Raw genomic sequence first — 23,617 nt, forward strand, 5'->3', positions numbered from 1 at the left:
CATATTCCCGGAATATTTTTGGCTCTGATGCCATGTAGAATTCCGTGAATACTCGCTTGAGTCAGAGAGACTACAGCCATCTTTATTTATAATAAAGAGAAGAACATTCTGGAATGAGTCCAAGGACAGAAATACCCTTATGAATATTCTATTCCTGAACCCATATTACAACACTTAAGATAATTCATGTTTATGATTAATGCCCAAGGATTTTTGTTTCTGACTTTCTGTCCACCCACTGTCGGAAAATGGAATGTGAATAAATCTGAAATTCTGGCAGAAACAGAGATAAAGAAATTGTACTATTCCTATGGATGTCCTCAACCTCACCTTCCTCCATACAACATTTCCATTTATCAAAGGAGGGCTGAGGGACTGAAGGTAACTTTAATGCATGCTTCTAATATTTTTGTCTTTGAGGTGGGGTGGGGTGGGGTGGGGTGGGGTGGGGAGGGAGGGGGGAAGTGCTTGTCCTTCCTTTAGTGCATTTAACTTGTTTTCTAGAACTGTTCGTTTCTCTGGAATGGGTGCATATTTTGTGTTTCAATATGTGAGTTTGTTCCATTTTGTTTAAGTGTTGATGATGCAGATTCATCTCCGAAATGGGCTTATTTTATTAGGAATAAGTCTAGGGTTGAGTTATATACATGTTGGGTCTTTGATCCCTTGGGTTTTCTATGTAATAGACCACTTTTATGGGCCTAAAATATGGGTAATTAGGTTGCATACGGGATTAGATGTTTTAGTCCTATACTTAGTTTTATTGTCATGTTTTTAATGTTTTAAATTGAACCGATCCAAAGCTGGTTTGAACCAGCGGTTCAATTTAAGTGATTTTGGTAGTTTGTCTTTTAATTGTTTAGTTGGGTTGGATTAGGACTCAATTTTGAGTCTATTTCAGTTTCCTAGTCAGTTTAAGTTACCTAATATGTTAAGGATTGGGTTAGGCCTTTTCTTTTCAGTGTAGGAGTCTAATTTTGAGTCTTTTATATAAGGTTGTAAGGGGGGCCAACATTGAACACGAACTTGATTAATAAAAAAGACTTTTGCTTGCTACCATTGCTGCTGCTCTACTCTATTGAGTGTTGCCTTGTGAGTCATATCAAGGTGAAGGGACTGGTGGATCTCTAGTTGACTCCTTACGTCTTGTAGACCGGGAGGATCTGTTATAAGGGATTGGTGGACCTCCAATCGACTCCTTGCATCTTATAAATTGGGAGGACCTGTTTCTAGTCTTTAAGCTGCTGCCATTGAAAACCTGCAACTCAAAGTAAGTATTTGACATTATTAACCATTACCCTTCTTCTCCTAATCCTCTAACCTAACCCCCATCGATCCCCATTGCCAATACTCAATCCTTAGTACCTTCCTCATCCACCATTAATACCATAGAACCATTAGAACCTCAAACTTGCAACTATTCTTCTTCCCTTCTAGAAGGTCGCATGCAAGGTGATTTCCGCAAGAATTCTTCCCAGCCAAATCTAACCGTTAGAATTATCTCAAGTTTTGACCTAATGTTCTTGAACCTAATTCATGAACTCGATTTCAGTTTGGTGCAATTGGGACATGCAGATCTGTTCTTGCTGTGAATTTCCAATTCTTCCCTTATTGTTATATTGTTCTTCTGAGGTCACAATTAATATACCTATTCTGCTGATCTGTTATTGCTGATTCTTATAGACTAAATTTATATTCGATTACTTAACATAACCCTGATTTCTGATCTCTAAATTTAATGGTTGAATTACTGTTTTGCCCTTTTCCAAATGGTACTAGGATTCCCTCATAGTTGATCTAACCATTGGATCAATTTCAGCTTTTCAGCAATTGTTCCAGTCCCTATTTGGTAAACATATGAAATTTGGGATCATTCTAACCATCTGATTTTCTGTTATCAAGATTTTTTCTAATCTGAACTATCCTTGATGAAAAGATCCTGGTTTGGTTCCTAGTTTGATTATTCGAATCTAGGACTACATTAGTTGATCTAAATAGACATGTTAGAGCAGCTGATTCTTGACCTTCGTTTGGATTTAGCTTAAATGGTTTACTTCTGCATGCTGATTTAATGTTTCTTGTTCAATGGCGGCCCGTTTTCACATACTGTATTTGGAGCATCTTTATATTTAACAAATTAAGCTTGTTTGGTGTGCTTCTGTAACACATACATGGACTAGGGCAACCAAAGCTTTCATGCTTTTCGGTTCAGAATGAAGAATTGAAATATGGATATGAAATCATAATTTATACTTGCATCCTCCCGTTGTTCTCTCATAATTATTTTCCTCCCATTAATGGAATTGTTTTGTCTTACTCGCGATAATGATTGTTTCAATCATTTTGTATTTTATTATAACATTCTTGCATTCCTTGGAATATGTTTAATTTCTGTTCAACTCAGGCGGGCAGCACTCTTGATTCTGTGGAGCAACTAGTGGAAGAGCAGTCTCTAGACAGTTTGTTTGCAGATAAGTAGGTATCTTCTAATTTCTTGAAGGGGTAAAAGGGGACAAAATGATTTACTTGTTGATCAACAAAATCATTGAGTTCCTATATTATTAATCTGGAAAAACTTTCTATTTTATCCTGAGAGTAGTTACAATGACAATGTCTCTATTGGAAACACTGTTTGCTTGGATCATATTAGAGATTGTTAAAATGCCTTAAAGTTATGGGAAATTCATTGAAGGGGTTTTCCCAACAGTAGTTCATGATATAGATGGATTTTTTGGGATGACATATGTTGTCAAAATAAATCATTTGCAGTTACTTGTTCTAGACCTAGAGGATAAATAGTTTTCTGCGTAAGGAAATTTGGGCTGGATTGTTAATGTGGTCCCCAACATTTGAAAGAATTTGCTTTGATCAGATAGGATCATGGTTTAAAGTATCGACCGATACGATACGATACAGACCGATACGTATCGGTATCGGTTGCTACCAATACGATACATACCGATACGTCTCTTTTTTTTTTTTTTTTTTTTTTTTTTTAATGAATAGTCTTGAATTGTATCGAAATGTATCGACCGATACGGGCCGATATGATACGATACTACCGATACGTATCGATACCATCGATACGACCAGTAAAGGGTTCAGTGGATGGTTTAATACGTATCAATATGTATCGGCACGTATCGGCCGATACGGCTCGATGTTAGAGTTGTTAGTAGATATGTAACAGGGGTAGTTTGGGAACTAGACTTTGGACTAGTTGCCTTATTATGTATTTTATCTTGTTTGTCCTTTTTACCTTGTACCTCCCTAGGGAGGTGGATGTAATAACTCAAATTAGTTCTATTCAAGTAATATAGAGTGTGGAGAAGTCTCTCCAACACACAAGATTCACAACCGAAATATCTCTCTCTATTCTCTTCTTGCTCTCCTTCTCATCTCCTTCTTCTTCAACCTCTCCTCCTTCTCTCACTTCCATCTCTAACCAAAAATCCAACTTGGTATCAGAGCTTTAGGTTTGAGAGTCGTATCAGTCCTCTCTCTCTATTCTTTTCCTCTCCTTGAAATCCTAAGACACAAGGAACTTCAAGGAAGAGGCATCTATGTGAACAACCTGCTATAGATAGATGAAATAGGTTCTTTGCAACCTGTTTAAGTGTTTGAAGATGATCCTTGAGCTGTATTGAAGCCCCATTGAAGTGTTTGCAGCCAACCAAGCTTCACCTAGGTTTTCCGCCATCTCAAAGTTGCTGCTCTTGTCTTTTCTCCTCTCGGCATGGGTTTGGAGCTTGGAATAGCTCATTAGGATCGTACAAGGATGCTCTTTATGCCCCATGTGTGTCTCCTTGCTGAAGGGTTCTCTTGCTAGAGCATAGCTCATTTTCGTGGGGTTCCTTTTTCTGCCCAGGTATAAACTGTGACTGCTGCTTCCTCTTTTTCTTGCATTTGGGGTACCATGGACTCCTCCATTGGTTGAGAAGTGTTTATGGATACCTTGTTTATGGTCTTAGTACTTGTTTGAGTGGGTGTTTCTCCTTGGAAGGTGTTGGGTGAAGTTCTGTCCAAATTTTACCTGTTTTTTTTTTCTGCTGGAATTTATGTCTTGAGATTGGAATCTTTATTTGGGTTGAGTGTGTACTCCCCACTTTGTTTGGAGTTATTTGTGCATGGTTAAGTGCCTCTTTTATCCCCATCATATGGCTGAATCAGATGCCTCTGGGCTTGGCACGGCTGAATCACAACCTACTCCGGCAGCCTCATAGTTTGTCTTTGAGAACTCACACCCACAGATCTCCATTGTGAAATTAGACAACACCAATTATTTGGATTGGTCCCACTCAGTGAAGCTTTCCCTTAGGAGCAAAGGGAAACTTGGGTATATTATAGGTACCATTACTGCTCCAGCTCTTAGTTCCCCTACTTATGAGAAATGGGAGACCAAAAATTCCACAGTCATGACATGGCTCATCTTCTCCATGAAGCCCGAGATTGGGAGAAGATTTATGAGAAAGGAAACTGCCAAGGCTATTTGGGATAGTGTCTCTCAAGCATTTGACAGGGTGGGTGACTCCGCCAATGTTTATCAACTTCACCAAAAAATTAATGCAATGAAGCAGGGTGACAAGACTATTTCTGAGTACTACAATGCCTATATTAGTCTTTTGGAGGAGTATGATCATTACAGGGATCTCCAATTGACTAACCCAACGGATGAGCCAAAGGTGTATCGTGCTTTTGAAAAGGAGCGTGTCTTCACTCTTCTTGATGGGCTGAACCCTGAGTATGAACCCATCAGGCTCCAGATTTTGGGCGGGTCTCCTCTTACATCTCTTGATGAGGTTTGCAGCTATTTACAGAGTGAGGAGACTCGGCGTGTTGCTATGGCACCTACTCCAGCATCATCCCTTGAGAGATCAGCTCTCAATTCTTCCTCTTTCTGGGACACCTGTGGTGGTGGTAGAGGCTAGGGGCCTACTTATGGGGAGGACAGAGCAGTGGAGACAGGTGGTGCTAGTGGAGGTGGCAGAGACAAATTTAAATGTGATCATTGTGGGAGAGCTGGGCACACCAAGGATAGATGTTGGACTCTTTATGGCCGTCCTCCTGGTACACGCGGTGGGGCTCGTGGTGGCCGTCAAGGGGGAGCTCGAGGTGCCCACTCTTTTATGACTGAGATAGATACTACACAGGATGACTCTACTTTGGCCGATGCAGTGTTCCGCAGGGTCATGTTACAGTTGAGCACATCTCCTACACCCACAGTGGCTAGCTCTCCTTCATCCTCCGCTTTGCAGGTTTCCACCTCCGCTTCTCCGCAGCCCGGTCTTGGGTCGTTGACTCTGGTGCTCGATCCACATGACTGTACGTCCCATTATTATGATTCCTATACCATTTGCTCCGGTAAGGATAAGGTTCGGGTGGCCGATGGCCCCCTTTCCTCCATCTTTAGTGAAGGCAGTATCCCTGTTACCTCATCTATTTCTCTTACATCTGTCCTTCATGTTCCTAACCTTACCCTTAATCTTCTCTCTGTGAGTCATTTGACAAAATCTTTAAACTGTTGTCACTTTTTTTCATTCTCATTGTCTTTTTCAGGGTTTGGTGACGAAGAGGATTATTGGTAGTGGACGTAAGGAGCAAGGCCTTTACCTTTTTGAGCCTTTTTTGCCCACAGCTCAGTCCTATGTGTGTGGACGTAATGATAGTAGTTCTGTGGGGTCTGTTATGTTATGGCATCGTCGTCTTGGCCATCCATCTTTTGTTGTAATGAGGAAACAATTGCCTCACTTATTTTCTTCTGTTGCTTCTTCTCATGTTTTTCACTGTGAATCATGTATGTTTGCCAAACATTGTCGTTCCTCTTATCAATATCATGGTAATAGAACTGCTACTCCTTTTCATATTGTGCACACTAATGTTTGGGGACCTTCCCCTACTACTTTATTTGGCTATCGTTACTTTGTGTCCTTTGTTGATGATTTTTCTCGTGCTACTTAGACTGTTCTTATGAAGCATAAAAGTGATGTTTGTGATGCATTTACAACCTTTTATCAGATGATTCTTACTCAGTTTGACATTCGGATCAAAATTGTTTGATCTGATAAAGGGGGGGAATACATGTTTGGTGGCCTCCAAACTTTCTTTACTGATAATGGCATTCTCCATCAGCTAGCGTGTGTTGATACCCCCCCCAACAAAATGGGGTTACTGAGAGGAAGAATCGTCATTTATTGGAGGTCACCCGTAGTCTCTTGTTTGGGATGCATGTTCCCAAGACCTTTTGGTCTGCTGCTCTCCTCACTGCCTCTTTTCTCATCAATCGTATGCCTACCAAACTTCTTGCTTTCAAATCTCCCTTGGACATCTTATCTCCCAAGGCTTCTGCTTTCTCTCTTCCTCCTAAAGTCTTTGGGTGTGTTTGTTATGTGCACATAAACAAATCTGCAAGTACTAAACTTGATCCCAAAGCCCTCAAGTGTCTCTTCCTTGGGTACTCTTCTACTACCAAGGGTTACAAGTGTTATCATCCTTCTTCTCATCGGTGTCTTATTTCCAAGGATGTCACCTTCCTTGAATCTGTTCCTTTCTTTGCCCCTTCTCAGCATCCTCTTCAGGGGGAGAATTGTGGAAGTGAACAGGCTACTGATTTCCTTCATCCTCTACCCATCTCTCCCTTTATACTTGACATTGGAAAGCACAGGGCTGTGGATGTGAATGTGAATACAGATTTAGTTGTTGATAGTGGTATTGATAAGGAGAAGGATTACCATATTACCTACAAGAGAGGTGTAGGCTTGCATAATGAAGGAAAGAAGACCTACCAAGCGTCCTCTTTGGATCCAGATCCACATCCTAAGATCCATCCTTCTCAGTCAGGTGACATCCCTTCTCCTCTATGTGATTTGGACCTTCCTATTGCTGTTAGAAAGGGGAAAAGAGCTTGTACTAATCCTATAGCCCAGTTTGTTTCCTATGATACTCTTTCTCCTACAAGTATTGCCTTTATTACTGCTCTCTCTACAGCTTCTATTCCCAGGAATGTCAATGATGCTATGCTTGACCCAAAGTGGAGACAAACTATGTCTGAGGAGATGATGGCTCTTGAGAAGAATGATACTTGTCAATTGGTGGATCTTCCTAAGGGACGTGTCCCAGTTGGATGCAGGTGGGTCTATACAATCAAGAACAAATCTGATGGTACTGTGGAGAGATACAAGGCAAGGTTGGTTGCCAAGGGGTACAGTCAAGTCTATGGGATTGACAATCAGGAGACATTCGCTCCTGTGGCTAGGCACAACTCTATTAGAGTTCTTTTATCACTGGCTGCCAATAAAGATTTGCCATTATATCAGTTAGATGTAAAGAATGCCTTTCTCCATGGTGACTTGGAAGAGGAAGTGTACATGCAACCCCCACCAGGCTTCAAAATGGCTTCAGCTGAAGGGAAAGTGTGTCTCCTTAAGAAGGCACTATATGGTCTCAAACAGTCACCAAAGGCATGGTTTGAACGCTTCCGACAGGCTATTCTGAAGAATGGATATTCCCAAAGCCAAGCTGATCACACACTCTTTACCAAGCAGGGTAATGGTACCATCACTGCTCTCATTGTCTATGTGGATGATATTGTGGTCACAGGAAATGATATAGCTGAGATTGGTACACTGAAAAGCTACTTGGCACAACAGTTTGAGATCAAAGACCTGGGCCCCTTGAAGTACTTCTTAGGAATTAAAGTATAAAGGACTAAGAAAGGAGTCAACATATGTCAACGGAAGTTTGTTCTTGATTTGTTGACAGAGACAGGGATGTTGGGTTGCAAACCAACAAATTCTCCTATTGAGCAAAATCACAAACTAGGGGAAGATTGTGGTCCTTCTCTGGTTGATGCGGGAAAGTACCAAAGGCTTGTTGGGAAGCTTATCTATCTCGCTATGACACGCCCAGATATCTCATATGCAGTGGGAGTGGTGAGCCAATTTATTCATGCTCCTAAAAGTGGCCACTTGGATGCCGTGTATCGCATTCTTAGGTATTTGAAGTCTTCCCCAGGGAAAGGACTATTGTATGCCAGACACAATCATTTGAGAGTGGAAGGTTTCACTGATGCAGATTGGGCTGGCTCTATTACAGACAGGAGTTCTACCTCTGGCTATTGTACCTTTGTGGGAGGTAATTTGGTTACATGGAGGAGCAAAAAACAGCACGTTGTAGCCAGATCCAGTGCAGAAGCAGAATTTAGAGCTATGGCTCATGGAGTGTGTGAACTCATATGGTTGAAAAGACTTGTTCAGGAACTGGGATTTGACACTGAAGGCCCTATGAGACTCTATTGTGACAACAAGGCTGCCATCAGTATTGTTACCCTGTTCAGCATGACAGAACTAAGCATATTGAGGTTGATAGACACTTCATCAAAGAGAAGATAGACTCTGGCTGCATTTGAACTCCTTTTGTGAAGACTGGTGATCAGCTGGCAGACATCCTCACCAAGGCCCTTGCCTCTCCTTAGTTTAGTTCTCTTCTAAGCAAGCTGGGAATGCATGATATATATTCTCCAGCTTGAGGGGGAGTGTTAGAGTTGTTAGTAGATATGTAACAGGGGTAATTTGGGAACTAGACTTTGGACTAGTTGCCTTATTATGTATTTTATCTTGTTTGTCCTTTTTACCTTGTACCTCCCTAGGGAGGTGGATGTAATAACTCCAATTAGTTCTATCCAAGTAATATAGAGTGTGGAGAAGTCTCTCCAACACATAAGATTCACAACCGAAATATCTCTCTATTCTCTTCTTGGTCTCCTTCTCATCTCCTTCTTCTTCAACCTCTCCTCTCACTTACATCTCTAACCTAAATCCAACCCTCGATACATACCGATACATCACCGATACGTAGCGATACATACCGATACGCACTGATACATACCGATACGTACCGATACCATCGATACATTCCATAAAAAAACCATTTTCACTCACAGACTCGATACAATTCCTAATCTAACGAAAAAATGAAGGAAAACTCCTAACCAAATTCTAAAATCTTGCGTTTAATCTTGTTTTTTCACACTTTTAAACTAAAAAACGAATCAAGGAGTGCTACAACATCATCCTTTGCATCATCCAATACTCTTCAGGACTATAGACAATCACAACATGTGAGAAACTTCATCTTTTATATCAATTTCAATTTAATGCACTTGTTTGATTATACATTATTCACTATTTTAGGTTTTATGCATGACACTTATTATATATTGCTTATTTATATTGTTTTTTGTTCCAAAAGTGTATTTCCATGTGTATCTTGACCTAGTTGTCACGGCCCGGCGATCTTCGATATATCGACATGTCGCCCCTGCGGCATGTCGACCATGTTTTATTTTTTATTTTCTCTATTTTTAATGTGTTAATAGATGTATACTCAAGCCATGTTTTATTTTTTCTCTATTGTTTCTCAAGTTTTAAGAAGAAAATTCAGAAATCGAAGAAGAAATCGAAGAGGGAAAGAAGAAATCGAAAGAAATCGAAGAGGGAAAGAAGACGAAGAAGAAATCAAGAAGAAATCGAAAGAAATTGAAGAGGGAAAGAAGAAATCGAAGAGGGAAGAAGAAATCGAAGACAGAAGAAGAAATCGAAGAGGAAAGAGAGTCGGAAGAAGAAATCAAGAGGGTCGCCATGGCGTAGGTGCCAGCAGCCCTCTCCGCCAGACGCCATGGCGACGCCATGACAACTATGATCTGACCATTTCTATGCTTGTATTGTTGAAAATCAACCGATCGATACGATACGACGTCTCTTAAAATCACCCGACCGATATTATACCGATCGATACTTTAAACCTTGGATAGGATAATTGGACATTTCTCCAGATTAAATAAGCATGTGGCCTGCACCAAATTGAGATAAGAAAATACGAAAATACTATTTCTAATGAGGATTCTCAGTTCCCGTTCTTCTTGTTGTAATCTGTTAGGAAGTGCTTTATCCCCTGGAAAAACTTATTTGGAGTATTCATGGGAAAAATTAGTGCCTATCAAGGTGAAGCTAGGACTCTAGATAGGGTGTTGACCACCAAGGTTTGAGATTTTGGTTTCGACCCTGGTAGAAACAAAAATATTTCGGGTTTCGAATGAAATTCGACTGTTACTATATGTTTCAACTGGCCATTTCGGTGGCCAAATGGCCATAGTTTAGCCTGAAACTTCACGTAAACGCTGATTAAGCATTTCTAAGCATTTTGGAACCTTCAGATTGTAAAAAAGAAAAAAAGAAAAAAAAAAAAGAACACCCAAAATGGTAGTTTGGTTTCGTACCCTAGGTTGGTAGTGTATATTGTACCGTGCTATATACTTAATCAAATATACCCTATTCTACACATACTTTAGTATTCGAATACACAAAATTCAATGAAAACAACTAAAATATGCATTACAAATGAAGAAAACATTTAATATTACACAATGTCCAATTGTTACAAATACAAATTGTCCAAGTGCACAACCAAGGTCAAAATACCCCTATGAATCCGTTCCTCCAACTCTATGCCAGTACCACAGAGAATTCCAGGAAGGCTCGAAACATTTTGGGGAAAAATGGTATACCTCTAAATTTGAATTGTATATAAATCTTGCTCAAATGCGGCTAATCGTTGTTATAGATGCATTGTTGTAGTCCCCAATACTTTGTTCCACTAAGAAATGTAGGTGATTTGGCAAAAAATATCGTTGTTTTTTTATTTTTTGGGGGGGGGGGGGGGGGAAGGGGGTTTCTTCCCCTCTAACAGGCGAAACTACTCAAAACTCACAAAATTGATAGAAAGTTCGACTCATTGTGATCGAATCAATGTTTATATGCAGTTTTTTGTGCTGAAACCAAGTCGAAATCGAAATTTTGATCGAAACCCTGCATTTCTACCGAGTCACACCCAATTTCATTTCGAGCTTTGTCAAAACCAAAATATTTGGGAAAATCTTGGTAGTTTCGACCAAGATATCGAACTATGTTTGACCACTTAAAGTAGCATGGTTCTGGATAGTCTAAAAAATGAGTCGTGAGAAAACAGTGATGAAATGGTTAGTCATATCTTCATAGGATATAATTGTAAACTAATCCCGAACCAGAAAATCCAGCAGGAGACTAGCATGGAACTTAATCTTAGTTGAAACTTGCACAGTTTCAACTGAGATATCTCGGTTTCGATATTTTCCAAAACGAAGCCTAAGGTTGATACATGATCGTACCAGGTTTCGACCATATTTCACATATTTCGGTAGTTTCGACCAAAAAAAAAGAGAGTTTCCACCAGTTTTAACCCGTCCAGTTTCAACCAGCCCATGACCTTTTAAGTTTGACCCAGAAAAATACCAAGCTTTGACCAGGTTTCGGTCGAAACTTGGGAAATCTTAGATTCGGCTAGGATTGAAACCGGCCTCGAAATTGAGATTTAGAACATTGGAGACTCGTACTTAATAGGATCGCAGAACAGGGGACAAACCAAAATTGAGAAGAAAATTTGTAAGTTATGATAGACATATCAGAAACTCGTTAAAGTTTATTCAAACAGATTTCAGAATTTCAGATTAGAAAATTAGAAGCAAAAACGAACAGAGTTATGAGTCTGATGTGCACAGTAGAAGAGAGGAGAGAGGAAACAAGAGAATCAGGAAGAAAAAGATGAAAAATATGATGAACAGAAGTAGAGAGATATCACCTGGTTGTAGAAAGACCAGAACAAGAGGGAAATCAGATCTGGAATACCAATCCTGTATGCACAGCTCAACCAGCTCCAAAACCCTATAGAAAATTCAAAATTCTTTACTCAATCATGCTTGATTGATTAGCATATTTGGGTACGTATGCCTAGACCTTAAATTATGGGTTTGAAAGACCTACTCCGGAAAGGGAAGAATTCATTTTCACAGGATTCGATTAGCAGCTGAAACCTAAATTTGGTCTTAGCACGCCCACCTACCCCTTTAGTGAGGGGCCACTATGCCACAATGTTCTAAGCCTGGTCTATCATTTTTGCCAGGAATTCTTTTCCTTTGCAGGAACAGATGGAACTGACCCTAGTGGGGGCCCTCATGAGACTGCACGAATAACGTCATTCCTGACCCAGGAGAAGTTCTCGAGGGTGTTCATTCTATTCTTCTACCGTTGTCCTCCACAGTTTCCTTGTCGACACGAAGGGATGAGCAGCCTGCAAAGTCTGACGTGAACTTTGATTCTACTTCGAACTGTAGCAAAAGATTGTACTCTGAATTTACAAATTATCAAAAAAGAAGGGCATTCCTAGACTTGACTAGCGAATAGCTCGAAGGAGATGTGTTGGTAGCAGCCGGAGCTGGGCTGCTTAGATAGTCGATTTTTCCTTAAAAAGTAGGTGCAGATACAGAAGCAAGAGCTTCAAAGGGTAACAGATCCCAATCCATAAACATCTGAGTCAAAGTAGGTGTACTAATCTGTATTATCATTTCAAAGCTATTACTATATAGAGGGAAGGCAGGGCCCAAGTCAAGCAGCCCTGAAAAAGCTTTCTTAATTAGACTCATATAATGAACCCTAATCAGTGACTAGACTTAATAGACTCATAATAGAAATCTTAAAATGCTATTAAGTATCCTAAAGCAGGGCCTTGGTGCAACGGTAAAGGTTGCTCCATTGTGAACAAGTGATTATGGGTTCGAGTCTGGAAAAAGCCTCTCTGCAAAAGCAGGGGTAAGGCAGCATACATTATGACCTTCCCCAGACCCCTCAGTGGCTGGAGCCTTGTGCACTGGGTATGTCCTTTTAATCTAACTCAAACACTTAGCTACCAATCCTGTGTACTAACTTCACCCCCACTTTATAGGTTTATAATTAAGGCCCAATATAACAAATAACTCATAACCAAGTGTACCAAGGCCCATAGAACCTATCCATGGCCCAAAATCTACCAATCCTAGGCCCAATCAAGCAGCTTTGACTGCATCAATTCCCCTGGTGTTGAGAAAAAGTCGACCTCAAGTTTAAGAATGCCTTTCTCCACGGAGATCTGTGAGAAGAAGTTTCTATTCAGCCTCCTTCAGGCTTCTCTTTGGGTTAAAGCAGAAATGCCTCAGCCAATCATCTTTCCATCAGCTAGGTTATGGAAAGACAGGAGTACTCCTGGGATCGAGGTCTCTTTGCCGGAAGAAGTATAGAAGTATCCTCATGAAATGATCAGCAGCAATCTTCTCATTTGACTCGAGTGAGAGTATGTTGCACACGTATAAAATCATCTATATGTGGTCCTTTCTGACGCAGTAGGACAAATTTAATAGGAGCTTTTTCCTCAAAATCAACCTCAAATTGGAATTCTTTCTCAAGAAGGTTATTGAACTTTGTTGTTCGTTCCTTGATTTCATCTTGTTGCTCAACAATGGGCATTGGATTCTCATTATGACCAACAAGTGCTGCTTGTTTAGTTTCTTTGGTACAAGCCACCACTTGTATCCTTATGATCCTTTCCTTGTTGTAGCTATTTCCTTGGTTTCCTCAGTTATATCCGCACTTTTAGGCACAAATTCAGCAACTTTACTGTCCTTTTCTTAGAAAGCTTATGATTTTCTTCATGAACAACTTATTCTTCTGTAGGTTCTACCTTAGGCTTTATTTCTTTTTTAGGCCACCCAGGATGACCAATTTGACGTGCTGTGTAAAGAGACATAAGAAAGCATAAGTTCTTTTCACGATCAAGTCTACCTTCATGTTCTTCTAACCATCATATACCCACTTTAATGATGCTTCATCATACTAACGAGACGGAAGACAAAAAGTAATGAAGAAAACACCATCAATTTCTTCGAGAAACTCATCAATTTCAGCACATATATCCACCATAGCTTGTAACACGTTACTTTCCTCACATTCCTCATCCATATATAACATTGCCAAGCTCCAATTAGGTAGTTCAAGATGGATACGGAAGACCTATTTGGCTGAAGTTTAAGACCTATGGCTTTGGTTTGGCTGTGATACCAAATAATGCAGACTAATCTCGAACAGAGAATCCAGCAAGAGGGTAATACTTAACAGGATCGCAAAATAGGGAACAAAACCAGAATTAGGAAAAAAGGTATATAACTTAAGATCGGCAAATCAGAGGTAAAAGGTCACGAGATCAACCCTCCTTGGGGCTTAACTATAAAAAATAAAAAAAAGAAGAAACTATTAAAATGAAAAATATTTTTAGGTGTAGGAGGGGGTGGAGGGGTCATAGAGATAAGGAGGGTGTTGTTTTGGCGGCCTTCTCAAGCTACTATGGTGAATGCACAAATTTGGTTGCAGAGTGAAGAGCTTTGGGAGATGGCTTGAAGCTGTGCCATGATTTAGGCCTCACAGATTTTGTGGTAAATTCTGACTCTGCTACTACAGTAAGAATGATTTACCTCAAGAGGTGTAACTTGTGGAGGGGATGGTACTGGTTCCAGGAGTCCATGGCATTAACTTGTTCTACACGGCCTTTTGTATCCTTTACTTATAGGGAAAGTAACAGGACAGCTGATTGGCTTGCCAATCTAGCTTGTGATACAGGTTCCTCCATCATTTTCCACTATGGCAGCCAGCCACCGGGGGATCTGCAGCGTATTCTTCGGGAAGACAGTGCTGGTTTGCCTGTCCTCAGAAAATAGGGTTTTGTTTTTCCTTGTCATGTTTGTATGGGTTTGGGCCCAGTTTTTAGTTGAGAGTTTTGCTCCTTTGGGTTGGGGTAAGGCGGTATGTCTCTCCCCCCCCCCCCCCCTTGTATTCTTTTGCAAAGTTTTGACCTTAATAAAGTTCTAGGGGCTGGCCCGGGTCCTAGGTAATATTGGGGGAAAAAAAAAGGATCGGCAACTCAGATTAACCCAATATTTCAGTTAAGTGGTCTATTCTGTTGGTGGAATGGACTTGCAGAATCGGAACTAGTTATGATACAGAATAGATAGTTTTTGAAGAGTCTTAGTGCTACTTGAAAAACTAATGGCAGGACTAGAACAACATATCAATCAGAAATCTTAAGCAGTAGCAACAGAAATTTTAGAGATCTCAGAGTTTCATATAAGAAAATTAGAAGCAATAAACAAAGGATTATGAATATGATCTGCAGAGTAGAAGAGAGGAAGAGAGGAGAGAGGAAACAAGAGAACGAGGAAGAAAAAGAAGAATCAGAATAATATGATGAACAGCAATGGAGAGATATAACCTGTTTGTAGAAAGACCAAAACAAGGAATTGGAGGGAGATTAGCTCTAGAATACCAATCCCGTGTGGCGTAGAGTACGCTGTAGGCTCAGAGATGCTTCCCCCCTCGTATATATATATATATATATATAACATAGTTGTCAAGGCGGTAAGGCGACCCAAGGTGGTAGAGGCGTGCCTAAGCGCTTAGGCGACCAAGTGTTATTTTTTATTTCCCCTCTTTTCTAACATCATTTAATATGCTACAATATATACCTTATATCGTCAAAAATCAACATTAAACCACATTAAGTCATAAAAAATCAACAATAAGTCACATCAAGTAATAAAAAATCGATATTAAGCCACATCAAGACATCTAAAATCAATATTAAGCCACATCAAGTCATAAAAAATCGACATAGAACTGGAAGACATCAGAACTGAAGAAGCAAGCTATTGGAAGTTTAAAACAATAAAAACATATATTGGATTATATTGTTCTTGGAATTGGTCATTGTCCTGGTATACCTAGTCTCACACTTGGTTTATACTATTCTTAGAAAATATGATCTTATCTATAAATAATTAAACTGCTCTCGATTTAGAGAAATGTTTTTGTTTTCTGAGAAGTTTGACTATTCAAATGGTTTTATTTTTACGTGAGACTTTTTGTATTAGGTAGAATACAAAACCAGCTTTCCAACAAATCCAAGATTGCTTAAATTTGATTTATATTGAAGGAGTTATGTTCCGGTCAAACTTTATTTGATGTGTGCGAATGTTGTCAAGATTGTTCTGAATGAAAATATTTTTTTATATATCAAAACAAATAAATATTTTACCGCACTTTTGTTTTTAGCAATGTTTTATGAGAAAAACTTCAGCATTAGAAAGTTAAAAATTTTATCTACTGCCAAAAATCCAGTTTTTGTTCTTGAACTGGGAGGTTGACTTTTTATCCTTTTGGAATTTTATTTTTTAACTATTTTTTATTGGATTCAAATAGGAGGTTATTTGCTTATTTATGAATAATATCTTAAGTAAATGAAATATCAAATGGACATTTACTTAAATGATGTTTGGCATAAATAAGGGTCTAAGGGCCTAAGGCATTCAATGCCACTAAGGCAGTAGTCGCCTAGGCCCCCAAAAATCCGCCTGGAAACCTAGGTGGCGCCTAGTCGACCCCTTGGCAACTATGATATATAGTCTTTTAAATTTCTTAATTAGACTCATAGAAGGACTCCTAATCACTCTCACAAGCTGACTAGACATAATAGAATCGAAGCAGAATTCTTATAAAACTATTAGGTAACCTAATCTAACTCAAACACTTAACTACTATTAACTTTACCCCCAGTGTATAGGCTTATAATTAAGGCCCAATATAACAAATAACCCAAAAAAAAATGTCCCAAACCTATCCTTGGCCTAAATTCTGGCAATCCTGAGCCTAATCAGGCAGTCTTAACTGCATCAGGGTACTTTTTCAATCCTCTAATAGTTAATGAGCAAGAGAGACAATTTATAGTTACTGGAACTATAGAGAGTAGTGTTTTTATGAAATGTAATATAATATCGTCTTAGTCTTTATATTACATTTATTACACTACTTTTTATTATATTAAGATATATCCAAGTAATTGAGTTACTTTGGGATATTGGCTGCATATCTGTAATGAAAGTTTGCTAGGAATGCATCTGCTGGCTGTTTCTTCTAGCTGTAGCAGTCATCATCAATCTCCTGTTTATTTTGTACCATATATTTTCAAATGTTGGGTCTTTGAAGCTACTGTTACTATATTATCAGTTGCCACTCTTTGAAGGTTACTCTTTCTGGGTTTACCCCTCTGTAGTATATAAATTCTTTCGTGCATCCGAATAAATGCCAAGTTGCCAACTATTCTCCAACATGTTTCTTTCTTTATTTACTTATTGTATATATATAAGTGACTGGTATTGGTGACTTCACCTGTATATTTGAACAAGTTGATGACTCAAATGCAGGACAAATTTTGGTGAAATCAAGCAGGAGTTGTCAAAAGCAAAGAAGGATGAGATCCAGTACCTGACGAAGATGCTTGACAGGGTGAGTGAAATTACATGGGAAATCATTAAATTTACCTGATAATAGTTGCAGCAATTAATCAATCACAGAAAGCATTGTAGTCTCATTTGGTTCAATAAAAGGTTGATATAATTGGGAATTTGTTGGTGCGAAGAAGTTCCAAACCAATTGTTTTCCATATTGATCCTGTTCTTGACAAAGATTTGGGGCACAATTCTGATGCTCTATACAGTAGTAGCATTTTACTTCAGTTTGGAACATGATTCTTCCATCAGCCGACTAATGTTTGCCCCCAATTTGAATGCAGGTTATAGAGCAGAACCATCTCATGAGAGCTCGTGTGGAATCTCTCAAGAAGGTAAGACAGGACTTCTCAGTCGCTCCTGGTGCTGCTGACAAGGTACTTTCTCTTTCAATATTTTTCCCCAGTAATACAAGTTGGACTAAGGCCTCATTTATTTTATGCTTTATGGGGGTGGTGATGAGCTTGTTCCATTTTGACAAACCTTGCAGTTGAGAAGCTGGAATTTGAATTATGGGCACATACAATAGCAATGGTGTGTATGACACAGCAGCAATATATATGTATTGAATGAATGGATGTACTCCTCGTCTTGTACATTCTCGTGCAGTTGGGGAATTAGTGTATTTAATGAAGTTGATTATCGTAGTATAATCATTTTATTCAATTTTCTGTATGTTTCTCCGTCCATAATACAAATTACCTGGTTAATATATGTAAGGGAAATTTTCAGGTCTTTGATACTTGAATACCAGATTAAATTGTACAAAGTTGGAGGTTTTTTTTTTTTTGGGTAACTGTGAAAAAAGAAATCCTCACCATTTGGCTCCTTTAATTTTTATCAGGTGAACAGCAATGAAAGGACTGACGTTGTGACCCATCCCATGATCCTCTTCTCCATTCAGCTTGGTTTGAATTTTTATCAGATGTACAGTGATGAAGTGCCTCAAGATTTGACTGTATTCGGGTGAAAATTCAAATGACAGTTGCTTTTCTATCGATACCACCTTTCCAATTCAGTATTGCTCATGGCTGATGCATGAGCTAGCTGAACAAGAGATCTACTAATGTAACAAACCTTACAAGGCTGAGTCTGAACCCAAGGATAATAACCTCCTCCCCCCTCATATTCATGTTTCTCACCTTTGGTCAGAAGGGTGGAAGAGGAAGGCAGGACATTATTCTAATGAGGGCACTTCCCGCAGAACAAGCAATATGCCCAGTTTTTTTACTTATAAGCCCTAGGCTAGAGGCTAACCATACAGGCTTGGGGATGTGACCTGTGAATCCAGAGGTTTTGTCTTGTGGGCAGAGCATCATGGATGCATATCCATAGGAATTACTTTGAATTTAAGACGAATGGGTAGCTTCCAAATCTTTGTCCAAGGGAAATGAACCTGATTAGACCTTGTAACTAGAAAGAAAACGAACCACCAGCCACCAAAGCTTGAAGAAGAAGAGAAACAAAGAGAAGTCTGATCGAACAATAGATTCACTGTGTCTGTCGTTGGACCTTCTGTCTTGTACCTATAATAAAAGTAGATTTGTACTTTTAAGTAGGAATCCTACCTAGAATACAAGACTAATTATAAACAAATAGAGAATAACAAGGAACCTAGACTAAACAACTAATGAAACATATCATGACTGATAACAAATAACCAAAACATAGAATGGGTCTAATAGGGGTGTATGATATGTGTACATAATATCCCCCCTTCAAGTTGGAGCATATAAATCTCTCATGTCCACCTTGGAATAACCTTTTTCGGAAAGTGGGACCAAAAAGAGACTTGGTAAATACGTCAGTCAGCTGATATGTAGATGAAACGGAAAGAGTAATAATCAGTTTCTTTATAACAGTATTCATCCCAAAGTGATAACCAACCTCAATATGTGTGGTCCTTTTTGAATCACCGTGTTATTGTCAATATATAAAATAGTTTGATTGTCTCAAAACATTGTCGTCGGCTTAGTAATTGGGAAACGTAACTCTTAAAGCATATTGACTTCAACTACAATATGAGCTATTGTCTTCTATTCAACTTCAGCACTGGATCTAGCAACAGTTGCAATAGTTGTTTACTTCTTGCTTCTCCACAAGACATGATTGCCACCAATAAATGTGCAATAACATGTGATAGATCTCCTATCATTGTCAGAATCAACCCAATAGCATCAATATATCCAACTAGATCAATATATTTATGAGGTCTACAAAAGAGCCACCTTCTTGGAGCCCCCTTTAGATGTCGAAAGATACGACATGTTGCCTCCCAATGATAGGAGATCTCTCATGTTCACCTTGGAATAACCTTTTTCGGAAAGCGGGACCAAAAAGAGACTTGGTAAATATGTTAGTCGGCAGATATGCAGATGAAACGGATAGAGGATAGAGTAATTATCAGTTTCTTTATAACAGTATTCATTATAAAGTGATAATCAACCTCAATATGTGTGGTCCTTTTTGAAACACCGTGTTATTGTCAATATATAAAATAGTTTGATTGTCTCAGAACATCGTCGTCGGCTTAGTAACTGGGAAACGTAACTCTTGAAGCATATTGACTTAAACTACAATATGAGCTATAGTTCTCTATTCAACTTCAGCACTGGATCTAGCAATAGTTGCAATAGTTGTTTACTTCTTTCTTCTCTACATGACGAGGTTGCCACCAATAAATGTGCAATAACATGTGATAGATCTCCTATCATTGTTAGAATCAACCTAATCTGCATCAAGATCTCCTACTAGATCAATGTATTTATGAGGTCTACAAAAGAGCCACCATCTTGGAGCCCCCTTTAGATTTCGTAAGATACGACATGTTGCCTCCCAATGAACCTGTGTAGGTGATTGCATAAATTGGCTAATAACATCAATAGTAGAAGATATGTAAGGCCGAATAACAATTGGTTTAAAGGCAAGCATTTTAGCTTTAAACAAAAGATTAACATATATTTTCCCTATGATAACTAATCCCTTTCTTATTGCATATCACCTCAATGCCAAGAAAATAAGAGGGCACCCAAGTCTTTCATCTAAAAATGTTGATGTAAATAAGATTTCACTTCTTTGCAACTTCAAATGCATCCTCTCAATATGTGATAATGTCATCTACATAAACAACTGATACAACCACTCTTAATTCATATCAAGTAACAATCGAGCTAAACTTGTCAAACCAGGCTCTGGGTGTTGTTTTAAACCATATGTCTTGTGTAGCTTATATACTCTGTCAGAATTCTCCCCCTGAGCAACATACCCTAGAGGTTTCTCCATATACACCTCCTCATGTAGATCAGCATATAAGAATACATTCTTAATATCCAACTGAAATTTCACGCCCCTATCCCGATGTAATATATTTTGTCACATAGGGATATGACTGGGACAATCACACATCATCCCAACACCTATCAGGATCGCGGATGCAGTGGTCCCGAGTTACAGTCCACCCTGTCATCACTTCTTGATAACAGAAAAGAACGTACAAAAGGAAATAAACCATTTCAGATACAGAGTTAGCAGAAGGGAAATTAAATTAAATCATGTGAAATTATAGAGCATTGGTTCTCTAATGATAACACATATTACAATTCTAACATAAGTAACCATTCATTACTCTCCATATAAATAAACACACAGTTTATATATAAATGTGGAGATGAAGATAGAAATAATAAAATACAATTAATTGCCCCAAGGGCACCAATCTTGGGTATACATCTACATCCAAGTCACAGCCACCGGCTCCACTTGATTCGCATGCAACGGTGCTCATCCAAGTAGTACCTCCTGCATAATCAATTAAAAAGGGGTTGCGCAACGGGGTTAGCTACAATAGCTAGTAAGGGAGCAAAGGGGAATGCACATACACCATACAATCAATATCAATCAGAATGATGCATGCTAATGTTAGATTCATTTTTCATCTGACACACAATTCTATCGGTCAAGTATATGCTACTGTGATAACTCGGGAAACACTGAGGGTCACTTATCCTATCGCCCCAGTTAGACCTCAATTATCACGAAGGGACCTGCGCCAGTAGAAGCCATCATGACCACCCAGTGGCAAACCCTGATAGCCATCACTATCCCTGCCCTGGCCTCTCCCACCTCCACAGACTACATGTGCTCAGACTATCCAACACATAAACCCCTGTTGGCAAGGGTCGTAGAATAAGGGAACAAGCATCCTAGCCGCAGATATACTATATGCAGGGTCCTATCGTCCTGAAAGGTATTCCAGGTGCATCAACGTCCTATTCCATCTAGTACCCGGGTACCAGCACGACACGACACATACAGATCAGGATGACATACAACTGTTTTCATAATTAAATAAATTGGGGTTCCGATACCGGCACACCTGACACTGTAGCCCGATACATTGGTGAGCATGTTATCACATTCATATCAGATCACAATTGGATAATAATGCAATGTGCACAATGCTTATAAATATATACTAGCATGCTTAAGATCAACAATTATATAATAATTAAACCCAACAAATCACCCAGTACCCACTCACCTAACACAGACGGCTCCATGTGTGGTTGACATGAATCTCACCTGGGCTCCCCGCCAACCATCAAGTTGGGTAGCCTAGGAATACAAAAATAATCATTAAATCATGCATAGAAGGGTCCCACACTGGGCCCATAAGGTTAAAATCAGATTTCAACCAAGACAGCATGAGCGGACTCACGGGCGGTCTCAGCAGAGGTGAATCCGCCCTGACTCTGTTCAGGCCAAAGGATAAAATCAGAGCGAGCGGAGCCACGAGCGTAACATCTCAATTGGATCCGATCGTTGATCCGTTCGGCACCTGAGGCAATCATAAAAGGGAGCGGATCTAGGGGCGGATGTGCATCTTGGGTCCGCCCCTGCATCAAATTCGATTCCTGAGACAGGATCCGAGAGCAACAGGTCCTGGGCGGAGGCAAACAGAGTGAATCCGTGCTTTCGTCCACTCAGGCTAACACACAGGGTTTATACTGGGCGGACTGACGGGCGGTACCACGATAGATGGATCCGATAGTTTGTCCGCTGGCAGTCTCTTTCGAGATTGCAAAGGGATTTTGCTCCAGCTTGAAGCTTGGAGCTCCTTATCACCTCAGGGTCATGGAGAGGGTGTCTAAGCCTTCCTAGGGTCACTAGATCCTAGGCTCACCTTATGGATCCAAGATCCTACAAGGTTTGGGTCTCACATTGGTCCAAGGGTTGGGATTCAAGGTTCAAACCAAGGGTTCATTGGCCGTGGCTGCAATTGCAGCACTTAGAGGCCTAGAACAACATCCATTAGAGCTCCCAACTAGGGCCGAGCTTCACCTTGAGCCCTATATGGAACCCTAGGTTAGCCCTTGCTCAAGAAACCAACAAAATAAAAAGGGAATGAGGGAGAGATGGGTTGAGGGAGCTTACCTTGGTGAGCTTCCTTCTTCCAGCCACTCTCTCCATCTCTTCTCCTCCTTTTTCTCTTCTCCCTTGGGTCCGGTCAGCTGGGGAGGAGGTGTGGGGATGCCAGCCATCTTTGCATGGCTTCCACCTTCTTCCCTTCCCCTCCTATTCCTCTTCTACTTCTCCTTCTTCTTCCTTCCTCTTCCTCCTCCTTTCTCTTGTCTTCTCTTCTCCTCCACGATTTATGGGGGAGGGGGAGAGATAAGTGAATGAGAGGGGTTTAGGTATCCTTTAAGGGGTTAGATGGGCCTTACGATGTGTTTGGTTTAGGCACGCCAAATTACTTAATGGCCCTTGGTCTTTAAATGGGTTTTGGTTTAGGTCTTAGGGCTTGTTTGGCTTTGGCCATACCCATTAGGTCCATTAGGTCACGTTTGGGGTGCACCCTAAGTCCATTGAACTTAATTATCCACTAGGGTCTGTTTGGTTTGGGCTAGGGTGTATAAAACCTATTATTCACCCAAGTTAGGCCTTGTGGGCTCACTTTCATGGCCCACTCAACCAAGCAATGGTGAGGGCAAGGGTCCATAAGGTCCAAAGGTTCACTTAGGGTGTCTAGGACACGGGGTGTGGGGCCCATAGAAAAATAATCCAAAAAGACTGATGACAGCACGAGCGGATCCTCGAGGGGAGGTAGCAAGAGTGAGTCCGTTCGTAACTCCGGTACTGCTATCATGACCCAAACTTCAAGGAAAGTTGCGGGACTTTGACCCACACTTCCAAAACTTCGAGGGGATTCTTTCTAGGGTATTTCCAATTCAAGGTCATCAGGGTTGACTATGGTCATAAGGCATCACCCATTGGGTAAACGTCCAAACTGCCCTGGGTATAAGGGGATATCTGGGGTATAGGTGTAACAGAAATGGAGGTCAATCTAGATTTACAACTAAAGAGAATTACATGACAGAATTAAGA

At 40.0% G+C, this 23,617-nt stretch overlaps 1 protein-coding gene across 1 annotated transcript in view; it reads left to right on the forward strand.

Moving 5' to 3' along the window:
• Positions 1-17,977, forward strand: part of LOC122646885 — a 77,110-nt gene extending 59,133 nt beyond the window's left edge. Inside the window, exons 6-9 of the mRNA XM_043840518.1 lie at positions 2,405-2,475; positions 17,150-17,231; positions 17,518-17,610; positions 17,724-17,977. Coding sequence (XP_043696453.1) covers positions 2,405-2,475; positions 17,150-17,231; positions 17,518-17,610; positions 17,724-17,762 — 285 coding nt within the window. The 3' untranslated portion in view covers positions 17,763-17,977. The remainder of the gene's footprint in view (positions 1-2,404; positions 2,476-17,149; positions 17,232-17,517; positions 17,611-17,723) is intronic.
• The last annotated feature ends 5,640 nt before the right edge of the window (positions 17,978-23,617 follow it).

This window comes from Telopea speciosissima, chromosome 11 (assembly GCF_018873765.1).
Source record: "Telopea speciosissima isolate NSW1024214 ecotype Mountain lineage chromosome 11, Tspe_v1, whole genome shotgun sequence".
In the NCBI taxonomy this organism is placed as follows: Eukaryota; Viridiplantae; Streptophyta; class Magnoliopsida; order Proteales; family Proteaceae; genus Telopea; species Telopea speciosissima.